The sequence below is a fragment of the Leuciscus leuciscus genome, assembly GCF_965113295.1.
Source record: "Leuciscus leuciscus genome assembly, chromosome: 3".
Classification (NCBI taxonomy): Eukaryota; Metazoa; Chordata; class Actinopteri; order Cypriniformes; family Leuciscidae; genus Leuciscus; species Leuciscus leuciscus.
Genome location: NC_138727.1, coordinates 50,909,203 through 50,924,094, shown reverse-complemented (window position 1 = coordinate 50,924,094; position 14,892 = coordinate 50,909,203). Strand labels below are relative to the sequence as shown.

Here is a 14,892-nt window from a genome sequence, read left to right as displayed (position 1 = left end):
CTTCACTATATCATCTCAACACACACAAACTTTTTCTTCAGTCAGTCGTGTCAGGTGATGATCACTGTATATCAGATTATATCAGGTAAGATCTTTTAGGACTCTTACTAACATTTTTAAGGATGAAACTTTATTAATAACTCCAGAGCACTTGTAGATCTACAACAATTTTCAGGTCTGATGTTTTTGGGAAACAGCTTGTGATTCTAAGATGATTCATATAATTTCTAGGAAAACACAAGAACATCATTTCATCCTTTATTGCATATGCTTTGACAATTAAAAGTCTCAATTGTAACTCTTAAACAAAATCATAAATGATGTGGAATGTGTTGAAACAAAGAGAAAACTGCTTTTTTTTACGTAAATGCAATGGCTAATTTGTTTATTCTCTAAAGGAAACTCGTCCTCTGAACTGGTTTGTGAATAAACAAATAAACTGGACTGTCAAAACTGACAATGGCTTCCTTTCATAAAGGTGAGTATTCTTCTTGTGTTTAAAGGTTGGCTCTCATCACCCCAAAAACCTTATGAACTGTGAACGTATGATGAATGTAGTTTTCTCAGACTCAATACATACAATTTCAGTGTTTTTATTGACTTTTTCTTTATATTTCAGGTTTTATAAAAACTCATCCTCTCATCTCTGCTATTCTGTGTAAGTCTAAACAGTGTTTTTTGCTTTTTGTCTGTATGCTGATGTAATGACCAGTGAATCAGATCTGGTTTATCCTTCACGTCACTTCACACAGTAAATTCCCCGGTGTTGAATTACCATCGCTCAGTGTTCATAAGGGAAACTCCAGCAGAGTGTTCAAAGAAACATAGAAGCAGTGTTAGAGTTAATGAGATAATTAAGTGATTAATTGATTGATGATTGTTTGATTATTGAAGAAACCTGATGATAACTAGCAGCCAGCTAGCTATCTTGCACCCAGTGCAATTGACTTTGTACACCGACGCATGTATCATTCCTATTTTGCACCCGCACACAGTGGACTTTTCCCTCCACAGACACACGACGGTAAATTAGGGAATGAACTTGCGCTCCCGGGGGCGGTTCAGCGAAAAGAGGAGGCGTGTTCTGGCGCAAACATTCCCTGATGTTATTTTGCAGTTCCAGAAAACAATTCTGCCACTGACCAGGAAAAACCTAGTCTAAAGTCAGTGGCGCTTTATTCAGACGCTATTTTAAGGGCGCATGCTTGGCCATAATGTAGCGTGTGCACAACGTGCATACACTTTGCTTCGCTCATCTACACACAGACGCAACAGTTCCCATTTTTGCGCTGGGTGCAAAATAGGGCCCCGGGGAGTTTACTGTGATGTGTCTCGATCTGTTTGGGAGCTGGAGTAAAGTTGTTAATGTAACACATAAATTATGTTTTTTGGTTTAGAGCTACAGTAACAGACCCGATATTTGGTTTGGACTCAAGTCACTCAAGCACTAATTCATTTTTGTATTTTAGGATCCGTTTGGGAGAAATTACTTTTCTTTCTCTTGAAACCTCTAGAACTGGTCATTCCTGCTTTCATTTATATTGATACAACTACAGTATGATTGATTTATCTGTATAGAGAAGAAACTCTAAACAACAACTTACATTTCAGTCTTCTCTTTACATAAAGATGCTGTTTGACTTAAGAAGATTTGGAATATAACACACACATCATACCGTATATATAGATACTGTAGTGCTGCAATGGTGCTTTTTTGTTAGTTTGAACAGAAAAGGCATAATAGTTTCATTATGTGGAAAATATGTGTGAGAATTATAAGAATTTCTTGGATAGACAGGAAATTATTCTGTTTTCTGTGAAAGAAAGTCATGACAGAATTTTTTTTATTTTTGGGTGAACTGTCACTTTAAGTACAAGCTATGTTTATTTGACTGCTATTTCATTGTGTCCTCTAACACGTTGATTAATTTGTATTCATAATTATTGTTTAGATGTCTTAAGACTGTACTTGGCCTTTTCAACGGTCTCACCGGTGACGACTGAAATAGGTAATGTACACTGAACATTTTTTTTGTCATTTCAACTTAGAAAATGTACTTCATGTGGTAACACATACAATAACTGGTTTTATTGAAATTAAATAAATTAAGATTTCTGATTGTGAATTCAAACAATCTAAATAAAAAAAAAGGTTTTACTGAAGCATAACCGTCAGTATAACCTGATTTCTCCAAGATGGTTAAAATAACTTATCTAGTTAGATTTTTTTTTTTTTTTTTTTTTTTTAAGATGAAAGTTCTTTTTCACCTTATTGTAAATACACTAAAAGATAAATGCATTACCCTTAATTTAATTGAAGATTTCATCCAACCAAATTGTTTGAGAAAAGTAGTCTCATTCATCTTTAAACCCAATGTGCACTGTAAAAATGAATACGCTATATCTACTCAATAAAATTGTGGCAACAGATTACAAGCAATATTATTAAATTATAATTGAGTAATAATTAATACAATTAATTACTTAAAAGTTAACCATTTAAAATGTGTAAAATTTACAACAAATTGTTTTTAAACAAAAATATCTGGATAACAGACAGACTTTAAAGATGAATTAAGAACTCTTTATTTTTTATTGCCAACATTGAAGACACCTGATGTTAACAAGCAGAATCACTGAAGGGGAAAAACGTAATTTCATTAACTTTAGATTTTGTTTGGCTGCTGTACCTGAGTTATAACAGCCAGATGAATGAAGAGAAAAGGTGATCTGATGGTGTTGGATGCGTTTTAACATAATCGTTATTTCACAATCATTTGACGTGAATCGCTGGACTCATATAGAGCCCAATTTCTGAGTTAGGTTTACTTTAATTATTGCAGCACTGTCCTTGTACAGCATATTTTTAACTTTTACAATGTAATCCAAATAATTTCTTCAGTTTCTTGTACATGAACTTTTTTTATTTATTTTATTAACAGACACAGACATCAAGAATCAGCCTGTGAATCTCAACAATGGTGACAATTATAAAGCATGTTGCAGTGCATTCTGGGTGCCACCAATCAAAACTCATTCATGGCTCCCATCATGCATTGTTGCATGAATAAATAATGAGCTTATGATCAGAGGTAGGGCTGGGCAATATATCGCACGATATTGTTATGCGCATCTCATCAGTAAAGCCGGTTCCTTGATTAGTAGTAAATCGCCATCACCTGTTTTCAGATGAAGCGGCATTTACTACACAGCAAAAACTCCAGTGTTAAATTAACACTCAAGAGTGTTAAAGTTAATGAGATAATTAAGTGATTAATTTAGTGATGCTTGAGCATTATTGAAGACACCTGATGTTAAAGGGTTAGTTCACCCAAAAATGAAAATTCTGTCAGTAATTACTCACCCTCATGTTTTTCCAACCGCGTAAGACCTTCGTTCATCTTCAGAACACAAATTAAGATATTTTTTGATGAAATCTGAGTGCTGGATCACTTCTCCATAGGCTGCTAGGTGGCCCAAACTTGCTGGCCCAGAAAAGTTATTAAAGAGATCGTTAATATAGTCCAAGTGACTCCAGTGGCTCAATCTTAAGTATATCAAGCGACGAGAATACTTTTTGTGCGCAAAAACAAACAAAAATAACGACTTTATTCCACTATTCATTTCCTTCTCTCTGGGCCTCGTAGTGTTTTTGCGCAGCGCGTCTGTGTTACACGTCAGACACATGACCAGCGTCGGCCAATAGTGAGCCTACGTGGTGACGTGTAACACAGACGGCGCTGCGCAAAAACACTTTATAACAATCAAATGAACAAAGAAAAGTGTGATCTGATAGTGTTGGTTATGTTTTCACATGATCATGCTGTGATCTGAAAAATGAAACTTCTTGAGATAGTTTAGTTTACCTTGTTAGCAGCAGCTTTGTGAGTCTACAGCATATGATTTTCAGTATATTTCTTATAACCCATAATATTTAACCCTCTGGGGTCTGAGCTGTTTTCTGGGCCCTGGAGGTGGTCTGACATGCTCTGACATTTGTGCTTATTTCTGTTACTTGTGACATTGTCATGGCTAAAGTCTTATTACACTGTATTTAGCACAAACTCTGCTACAATAATATGTCAGCAGCATGTATGTAAAAGTTTGTAGTTTTGAGATAAAGAGGGGAGAGGGGAGGGGAGAGGGGAGGGGAGGGGAGGGGAGAGGGGAGGGGAGAGGGGAGGGGAGGGGAGGGGAGAGGGGAGGGGAGGGGAGGGGAGAGGAGAGGAGAGGGGAGGGGAGGGGAGGGGAGAGGAGAGGGGAGGGGAGGGGAGGGGAGAGGAGAGGGGAGGGGAGAGGAGAGGAGAGGAGAGGGGAGAGGAGAGGGGAGGGGAGGGGGCCCTGCTACATATGTTAGCCTACAGCAGGGCTGGGCAACTTCGGTCCTGGAGGGCCACTGTCCTACAGAGTTTAGCTTCAACCCTAATCAAACACACCTGAACAAGCTAATCAAGGTCCTCAGGATTACTAGAAAATTACAGGCAGGTGATTTTTTCAGGGTTGGAGCTAAACTCTGTAGGACAGTGGCCCTCCAGGACCGAAGTTGCCCAGCCCTGGCCTACAGTAATCGTAATTGTATTTAAAACATATTAATGTACATGTTTAATTATAGTGTCATTATAAAATATATATTTGTTTATATACACACTATAAATGCATATATTTGAAAATAATAAATTTTCCGCTTAAAAAAAAAAACGAAACGTTCCGTACATAGCCTAGATCTACGCGCCCCCTGAACCCCCATAATAAAGATGGACAAGGACAATGATATAGAAATTTGCACGAATTAAACATACAATTGAGGTATTATCGAAATATCTCAATTTTAATAACGAGTGCTTATTTAACAAAAGGCAAGTAAACACTGCTTCAGTTTTACTTAAAACACTCTGAGTGTGGACTGAGTGTGGACATAAACACTGAGCAGTGTTGATTTAACACTGGGGATTTTGTTTGATTAGGGTTGGAGATAAACTGTGCAGGACAGTCAATCGGCAGGAGCAGGGTTGGGCACCCCTGCTCTATTCGGTCATATACAACACAATCTCATGAAAATGCGTATATACAGCACGAATTGTATTTATCGTGCAATTTATATGGAAAATATAAAGTGTTTGCATGCATATGATACAAACTGTAATCCCCTTGGGTAGGATTACTGGTGTGTAGTACGCGTGTATTGCACACCATAAAGTGTGTATCATATGTATGCGAAAACTGCGTATCATATGCACGTAAACAAATTTTTTTTTTAATTGCACAATAAATACAATCAGTGCAAATTTATTTCTTCTGTTTGGAGAAACTTTGTTTTGGTTGAGTGTTTTTTATTTAGTTTTTTCCTCTTTATGAAAACTGTGATAGAAAATATTTTTGCACATGTGAGATTTAGCCTATTTGTATACATGAACAATCTGAAATAGGCTAATAAATCTTATTCACTGAACATTTTGATAGTCCTTTATTCTGTTTAAATGATAAGTGGGGTCAATTTTTTTTTTTTTTTTTTGCAACAGTTATTTAAACTGTTTGATGCCCGAACTAAAATTTTAAATGATCAGTGTGACGGGACTATTTTAACGATCTATGTGCATGGCGCTTAAGGCGAGACACTACAGGTGAATAGGGTAAAATTGTTAACTAGCAGATATCACCATGAAACTTTCCCAGTTGATTACCTACATTAAGATGAGAAAAAAAATGTATTACAAGTTTTCTATAATTTAATGTTTAAATATGCAAATTAGGCAATATCTAATTAAATATGTGCTATTTTGCATATATGTGACCCTGGACCACAAAATCAGTCTTATGTGTATTTTTTTTTAAATTGAGATTTATACATAATCTGAAAGCTGAATACATAATCTTTCCATTGATATTAGGTTTGTTAGGATATGACAATATTTGGCCAAGACACAACTATTTGAAAATCTGGAAACTGAGGGTGCAGAAAAATCGAAATATTGAGAAAATCGCCTTTAAAGTTGTCCATTTCTATAGGCGATTGTGCTGCATCCACTCACAAAAATATTTTTTTTATATATTTAAGGTGGGAAATTTACTAAATATCTTCATGGATCATGATCTTTACTTAATATCCTTATGATTTTTGCCATAAAAGAAAAATCGATAATTTTTACCCATACAATGTTTTGTTGGCTATTGCCACAAATATACCCGTGCGACTTAAGACTGGTTTTGTGATCCAGGGTCACATATTTAAAAAAACGAAATCTGAGTATTGGATAAAGCCAGGTTAAAAATTATTTTTTCATTGTGTTCACATATTAGATGGAAAAAAAATTACAGAGGGATTTATGGATATCTACTTTTGTTATCCTGTAAATCAGAATATACTGTCAATAGCCTTAAAAAAACAAATTTCGCCATGTTTTTTGGAATAAAATGTTATATAAATCAGGCTAGGAATAATATATTTACAAATCCCTCTGTAAATGTCTTCATAATATAACTAGGTACAAGACTGGAAAGTTTGGTGTATATAGGTGCTACTGAAGTGGAGATTTCGTACTTGGAGTATGAGAGAAAGGTCATTTTGAGAAAACGGGCTTTAAAGATTTATCATCAGCCAATGAGATTGCGCATTCAGCCCTTTTACTTTCACGATTGGTTGCTGATAAAAAGGAAATGACCATATTTGGATCCGACAGCGTTGTAAAGGAGAGAGAGAGCTATCCAGCCGTGCGTGTGACAGAGAGCAGACAGAGATCGCGGAGCAGCGGGAGGATTAAGAACGCCAACTTTTGTTGAATTTATGAGAAATCTACAGACGCGAACAGACAAAGTGTACACAGCAAAAACCCCAGTGTTAAATCAACACTGCTCAGAGCACATATGGTCCCACTCTACAGAGTGTTAAAATTAACACTGAAGCAGTGTTGAAGTTAATGAGGTAATTAAGTGATTAATTAAGTGATGATTGGCCATTAGTGGTGACACCTGATGTTAATAAGCAGAATCATTGAAGGAAAGAGAAACAAGAACAGAAAAAAGAGAAACACAAGAACTACTGACGTCAAGCCATTATTGCACTTATTATTTTACCAGTTTGACTTTATTTCTGTCATACATCTACACACAGTCTTATTTAGATTTAACAGAAGTTTAGATGGTAATGTTTTATGGAATGTTTCGTTTCATGTCACCATTATGGTGACAAGTGTTTGCTTTAGTTGGTCTCTTGACCCTTTACTATTTAACATTAGTATTTCTCTGGCTGCTCCAAATCTGTGTTTATAGAGCATATGTGTTGTGGCAAGAGAAACTATGACTTCAGCTGTGTTTCCTGAAAGCATTGCAAGCCTAATTTGATCATACAGACCATTTGTTGCAGTTGGTCTGCAATCAAGTAAGGCTTAAGATGCTTTTGGAAATGCAGCCCTGGTCATATTTTGATGATGAAATTACTAGTGACCTGATTCAATGATGGCACCCATCATTATTAACTGATTATCCACACATTTTATTAATTTTTCACTACAGTTAATTCCAGCAATGTTTTAATGATCTGAAAGTTTTAAAATCACACACAGACATCAAGAATCTACATATGAATCTCAACAATGGTGACAATCAAACAAATGCTTAATGTTGCAGTGCATGATGGGAGCCACCAATCGGAACGCATCAATGGCTGACATCATGCATTGCAGCATGAATAATTTATGCAGCTGAATTGTCCTGTAATTTTCATTGTTTTTTTCTGTTTGCTTTTATTTAGCTATTGTTTTGTTATGACTTTAGTAGCTTGTTTTGTGATGTTCAGAGTTGATCTGTTTGTCACTAGTTTGTTTATTGTCACCATTGTTGAGATTCATATGCTGATTCTTGATGTCTGTGTGTTTAAACACAATAACTTCTGTTCAAAGTATTTTCAAAATGTTTCATATTGCTGTTGGATCTCAAACTGTAGAATCTCAGAGCTACAATCACCAATACTAAAACAAGACATCAAGCTTATAGTCAAAGATTTAGACTCTGAATGACATCAGTGAATCAGGTCACTACATGATGATAATGTCATTATCAAAACATATTGTGTGCAGGTCATGTTTTCTCTTTCAGTAATACATGTGCTTTATAAACACAATGTTGGAACAGTCAGAGAAAAACTAATATTAACAAAATGAAAAGAGTCAAGAGCCCAACTAAAGCAAACACTGATCACCATAATGGTAACTTGAAAAGAAAACTTCCATAAAACATTACCGTCTAAACTTCTGTTGAATCTCAAGAACTTTTGTCGATGTATGACAGAAATAAAGTCAAACTGGTAATAATAAGTGCAACAATGTGTAATGACTCGAAGTCAGTTGTAGTTCTTGTGTTTCTCTTTTTTCTGTTATTGTTTTTTCTCTTTCCGTCAATGATTCTGCTTATTAACATCAGGTGTCACCACTAATGGCCAATCACTTAATCACTTAATTATCTCATTAACTTCAACACCGCTTCAGTGTTACTTTAACACTCTGTAGAGTGGGACCATATGTGCTCTGAGCAGTGTTGATTTAACACTGTGGTTTTTACTGTGTAGTAAAATAAAGACCTAAATGTGTATTTCTGACTTTTTTTCACCACAAGTCTGAAAGAAGACATGTTATTGAAGACAAATATCCAAAAATCTCAAAATTGACCAGTAAAAAAAAAACAATGTTTTTGCCTGCCGTGTCTCGCCTTAAGGCCCTAATATCATCAGAGGTGGGTAATCCAGGGGCCAAAGAGTAAAAGTCCTGCAATATGTTTATTCCACCCATGAACTCAGTCAGCTGATTTCACTAATTAGTTCTCTCTCCTGTCTGAATTAGCAAATCCAGGTGATTGGAACAAAATACTGAGGAGGACTTTTACTTTCTGAACCTGGACTTTACACCTCTGCATAGCAATGCCACATGTCAGCAAATAAATAAACCAGAACTGGACCTTATCGTACCTCTTCTACAAAATCTGTGTATATTAAATATGGAGTAATTTCAGCCACAGCCTCAGATGAAATCAACTGAAGAGAAAAGAAGACATTAAATCTGTGAAGATCTCAGCAGAGGAGGATTAAACAACTCCACAAACAGCATTACCATCTTCTCTTATTACTAACCAGACTGACTTTATTTCTGTCAGACGTCTACAGAAGTTTTATTGAGAATTAACAGAGGTTTAACTCTAATGTGTTTCATTTGAAGTCACCATAATAGTGATTAGTGTTTCCATTAGTTGGGCTCTTAACTCTTATTCTAACTATTGTCTTTTTTGGCTGTTATGACAGTGTGTTTGTCAAACACATTGGCAGCAGCAAAGAAAGCTAAAGTGAAATGAGATCAGGTGATGATAGTTATCTGTTGATGGTTTTATAATCATTATGAAACAGACTGATTCATTGAGGTTTTTAATAATCTAACAATTATGTTGTTACACTAATATATAGTACACAAACCCTGTGTTACTGCAGCATTAAATCTAGCAATATAACAATCAGTTTAAATCTTTTAACAAACATGAAATAAAAACAAATTGACCTATGTTGACACACACAGATATCAACAATCAGCGTATGAGTCTCAACAATGGTGACAATCACAAATATGCAGATAAACAAATTCAGAACATCACTGAAAAGCTACTAATTCACAGCAAAAAATAAAAGCAATTTTGAATCAAACAAAATGATAGGACAATTCAGCTGCATAATTTATTCATGTTGCAATGCATGCTGGGAGTTTTGTACTATGATGTTACCCAGCATGCATTGCAGCAAAGTACTTTTGATTGTCACCATTGTTGAGATTCATACGCTGATTGTTGATGTCTGTGTGTGTCAGCATAAACTGGCTTTTTCGTGTTCATGTTTGTTAAAGTCTTCTGATTGTGATAATATTGCTGAATCTCATGCTGCAGTAACACAGGGTTTGTGTTGTGAAAAAAAATATAAATGTGATAACACAATTATTAAATTATAAAAACCTTAGTGCATCAGGTCGTTTCATGATGATTATCAACCCATCAACAGGAAACCATCTTCATCTGATCTCAAGTCAATTTAGCTTTCTTTGCTGCTGTAAATGTGATTGACAAACACACTGACATAGCAGCCAAAAAAGATCAAATATATAATAAGAGTTAAGAGCCCATCTAATGGAAACACTAATCACTGTTATGGTGATTTCAAATGAAACACAGAGTTAAACCTCTGTTAATTCTCAATACAAACTTCTGTAGACGTTTGACAGAAATAAAGTCAGTCTGGTTAGTAATAAGAGAAGCTGGTAATGCTGTTTGTGGAGTTGTTTAATCCTCCTCTGCTGAGATCTTCACAGATTTAATGTCTTCTTTTCTCTTCAGTTGATTTCATCTGAGGCTGTGGCTGAAATTACTCCATATTTAATATACACAGATTTTGTAGAAGAGGTACGATAAGGTCCAGTTCTGGTTTATTTCTTTGCTGACATGTGGCATTGCTATGCAGAGGTGTAAAGTCCAGGTTCAGAAAGTAAAAGTCCTCCTCAGTATTTTGTTCCAATCACCTGGATTTGCTAATTCAGACAGAAGAGAGAACTAATTAGTGAAATCAGCTGACTGAGTTTATGGGTGGAATAAACATATGGCAGGACTTTTACCCGTTGGCCCCTGGACAGAGGTGGAAAGTCCAGTGGTCAGAAAGTAAAAGTCCTGCCATATGTTTATTCCACCCATGAACTCACACAGCCAAAACTCCAGTGTTAAATGAACTCTCCTGGGAGTTTATTTGGCTCCAGACTCAAGAGTGTTAAAGTTAATGAGATAATTAAGTGATTGATTGAGTGATGATTGAGCATTATTGAAGACACCTGATGTTAACAAGCAGAATGACCAAAGGAGGAAATCTCTTTTTTAAGGCGTTGGCGTACGGCACGCTCAAATCCTACGCCAGCTCAGGAGGTGGTGTACGCACGTTTTGAGTTAGTGTGGAAATGCGCAGAAAAACAATTCCTAACACCACAAAACGCAATGACAAACTAAAAGATATGATATATTATGACCCACTGTAAAAAAAAAAAATATATATATATATATATATATATATATATAGTAATTATAAACTTCAGTGTTTATTTTTGTGCAACATGGACTTCAATGTTTAATTTGTGTGACTTTACCAAAGCATTTGATTTGTGCGCTTTACCTGACGTTTCAATACTTTCGCCTGGCTCCGCAGCGCGAGTCTCCGCAGACTGCGCGCGCACCTCCCCAAATATGACGCCCTAGGATGAGAATGCGTTGGTAATACTCTATACTCGACGCGCTCGCCGTCGTACTATTCTTTGAAACGATGGTTAGGCCCTGCAGGTGCGCACGGACTGGGTTCAGTAATGAAAGGCTTTCAATGACCAAAAAATAATTCAGACTGACAAAATAATAAAAATGACATTCTTCTTCTTTTAAATAATACTGTAATAATAATAATACAAATAATAATAATAATAACGACATTCTTCTTCTAAATAACAATAAGCGTCATTAATAATAAAAACCATAATAAGAAGAAGAAGAATATTATAAATTGTCATGCAATTATTAATGTGAATGAATGGTACTCCACATCACATCATCATCACTATTGTACACCCCAATACATGTGAGGTGATACGAAATTAAATGCTAATTGTTTCAAAACACGTGCTGTAAAATAATGCATTGTGATAGGTCATTTGCTCACCCAAGTTTCTCTTCTTTGCCGTCTTCCGTGTGTCTATGGCGTAAAATGAGGGCGTGGGGGAAGCGGAGACTTGAATATATAGGGGCGTGTTATTCTAATGACGATCGTTTTCAGCCGCAGCATTTATCAAAGGCAGGTATTGCGTACACCTGGATTTCAAAGGTACGCACAGATTCATAAATCAGGCGGTGAGAGGAGTGTAAGCATAATCTTACGCCAACATATACGCCCGTTTCTACGCAAGATTGATAAATGAGGGCCAATCTCAGTGATCAGAGAAGGGCTCATTCAGCCCATCAGGCAATTGTTTAAGCATGTATGGGTTAGAAAACGGGTATTTTTAACATGAAAAGTTGCTTAATGCACCTTTAATTAATCACTTAATTATCTCATTAACTTTAACACTGCTTCAGTGTTAATTTTAACACTCTGTAGTGTGGACACATATATACACTGAGGAGTGTTAATTTAACACTGGGGATTTTGCTGTGTAGCTGACATCATCTGATCACATTTTCTATACTGGCCTTGCCATAACAAACCGTTACAGCAGCCAGAGAAAAACTAACATTAAAACATCAAGAGTCAAATTGCCCAACAGTTACCAAACTATTAATTTCAATAAATCATCAACATCTAAACCTCTGTTAAGCTTAATAAGAACTTTTCCACACAATTGACAGAAATAAAGTCTGGTTTGTAATAAGTGAAGCTGGTAATGCTGTTTGTGGAGTTGGAGCCTGACATCCGATGTTTACACGTCAACCCAATTTTCATTTTCAACCAAAATTTGACATCTGAGCGATGTTGGAGCCCATGTCCAATAACATTTGTAGCTGGGTTGAACTCACATTGTGGCCATAATATGAGCACACAGTGAGTGCACTGTGCGGTTACACTTTTAGCTCATTGTGAACTTATATTGTGATCATATGGAGAGATCACTGTGAGATCAACGTGTTGACTGGGTTATGTACTTACTCAATAACTGATTTATTTATTTATTTTTATCCAAAAATGTACATACTACAGCTTTAAATAATAATTTTAAAAAAAAATGTTTTATTTCAGAAACATGTTGATTTTTTTTTTTTTTTTACATTTTCATAACAGCCCATCTGTCTGACCCCTGCTACAACTACACCGTGCTGGACGAACCAAGGAGATCCATCTATAATACACATGCTTCAGTCATATTTTATGATTGTTCCATCAACTGGAGAGGCTGGTATCGTCTCTTCATTAACAACATGAGCGCTCATATCCCAGACACATGTGTTGCGAGGTACAGCTGTGGCACTGATGTCTCACTGTGGATACGTGGTGGACACCCAACAGTAACAGATGGAGTCGTCACTCGATATGTCTGCGGTAAAGCTTTCATGTACTGCTGCTTTTACGGGTCTTTTCCCATTAAAGTCAAAGCCTGCCCAGGCAATTATTATGTCTATGAGCTGGTTAGTCCAACTCACTGTTCTTCAGATTACAGTATGGCATACTGTGCAGGTAATTATATTCCCATGAGCTCTTTCTACACATTCATGATATTTGTGTCTGTTGATTAATCGCTATTCATCCAAACTTTCAGACACTGGCAGCATTAACACCAGCCCTACAACTGTCACACCAGTGACCATCTCACCTGGTAATGTTACACACTGTGTCTCTATTGGCTTATTTTATAACATTGCTGAGCACTGAATAGATGTGTGTGAGTGATTGTGTCAATACGTAAATATGAAAGAAAAATGTAATTTGAATTCACACTATCTATTTTCTAAATGAATTTTACTGATGTTATTGTGAAAGACTCATTTATATTTGTTATGGTGCAACTTGACACCTTCTACCTTATTTTTTAGGTAAAGTAAGTTGACTCTGTCCTAAAATATTAACACATTTAAAAAAATGCTTATAACCTGGACAGAAAACCGCTCTGTATAGGCTATCAAAAAAGTAATGCATTCCCAGATAGCAACATTGTTTCGGCCCAGATCCGGCCCACATCTGGCACTTGTGGAATGCAGATATGGCCCACATGCAGCGTGATTTCAGACACAGAAGAAATTAAATCTGTGAAGATCTCAGCAGAGGAGGATTAAACAACTCCACAAACAGCATTACCAGCTTCACTTATTACTAACCAGACTGACTTTATTTCTGTCAGACGTCTACAGAAGTTTTTATTGAGAATTAACAGGGGTTTCACTCTATGTATTTGTTTTTGAAATCATCAGTGATTAGTGTTTCCATTAGTTGGGCTCTTAACTCGTATTATATCTTTTGTCGTTTTTGTCGGCTGTGACAGTGTGTTTGTCGAACACATTTGCAGCAGCAAAGAAAGCTAAAGTGAAATGAGATCAGGTGATGATGGTTATCTGTTGATGATTTTATAATCATCAGGAAATAGCCTGATTCACTGATTTCTTTGGAATCTAACATTTGTGTTGTTCCACTAATATTTTCACATCACAAACCCTGTATTACTGCAGAATGAGATCCAGCAATATTCAAACAGTCAGGTTAAATCTTTTAACAAACATGAGATCAAAAATAAGCTTACGCTGACACACATAGATATCAGGAATCAGCGTATGAATCTCAACAATGGTGACAATCACAAATATTTAGATAACCAGATCAATTCAGAACATCACTGAAAAGCTACTAATTCACAACAAAACCAACAGCAAAAAATAAAAGCAAATATTTAGAATTAAACAAAATAATAGGAGTTGTGTACTATGCTGGTACCCAGCATGCATTACAGCAAGGTACTTTTGATTGTAACCATTGTTGAGATTCATACGCTGATTGTTGATGTCTGTGTGTGTCATATTGGCAGATGCAGATATATTATAATCTAATTTATTGTGTACAATTCTTATTCTAGCAGTAGAAATTATTCATAAATACTAAATAAAACATCACTTGTTCAGATCAAGTTTTGCAGATAAATGTGTACACAAAACATATGAGGCCCCATTTACACCCGGGATTAAGATGCATTATGGTTGATTAGATCACAAGTGGATGATGCTTCATACAGATGTAAATGGGGTTGTGACGATGAGATGCAGATGTGATATCTTCAATTGGTCTGTGTGTTAGATTCGCATGAGTGCAAAGTACAATTTTTAGAGTTATTATTTCCACTCCCGGATAAACCAGTCAACACG

At 36.0% G+C, this 14,892-nt stretch overlaps 1 protein-coding gene across 3 annotated transcripts in view; it reads left to right on the top strand.

The window, feature by feature from the left end:
- Positions 1-14,892, top strand: part of LOC309493664 (uncharacterized protein) — a 174,188-nt gene continuing 159,296 nt past the window's right edge. Inside the window, exons 1-6 of one of the 3 annotated variants that reach the window (XM_082162852.1) lie at positions 1-85; positions 399-478; positions 620-658; positions 1,953-2,009; positions 12,827-13,219; positions 13,302-13,358. In XM_082162852.1, coding sequence (XP_082018978.1) covers positions 460-478; positions 620-658; positions 1,953-2,009; positions 12,827-13,219; positions 13,302-13,358 — 565 coding nt within the window. In that variant the 5' untranslated portion in view covers positions 1-85; positions 399-459. The remainder of the gene's footprint in view (positions 86-398; positions 479-619; positions 659-1,952; positions 2,010-12,826; positions 13,220-13,301; positions 13,359-14,892) is intronic. The other 2 variants (XM_082162850.1, XM_082162851.1) reach the window with 2 other exon arrangements.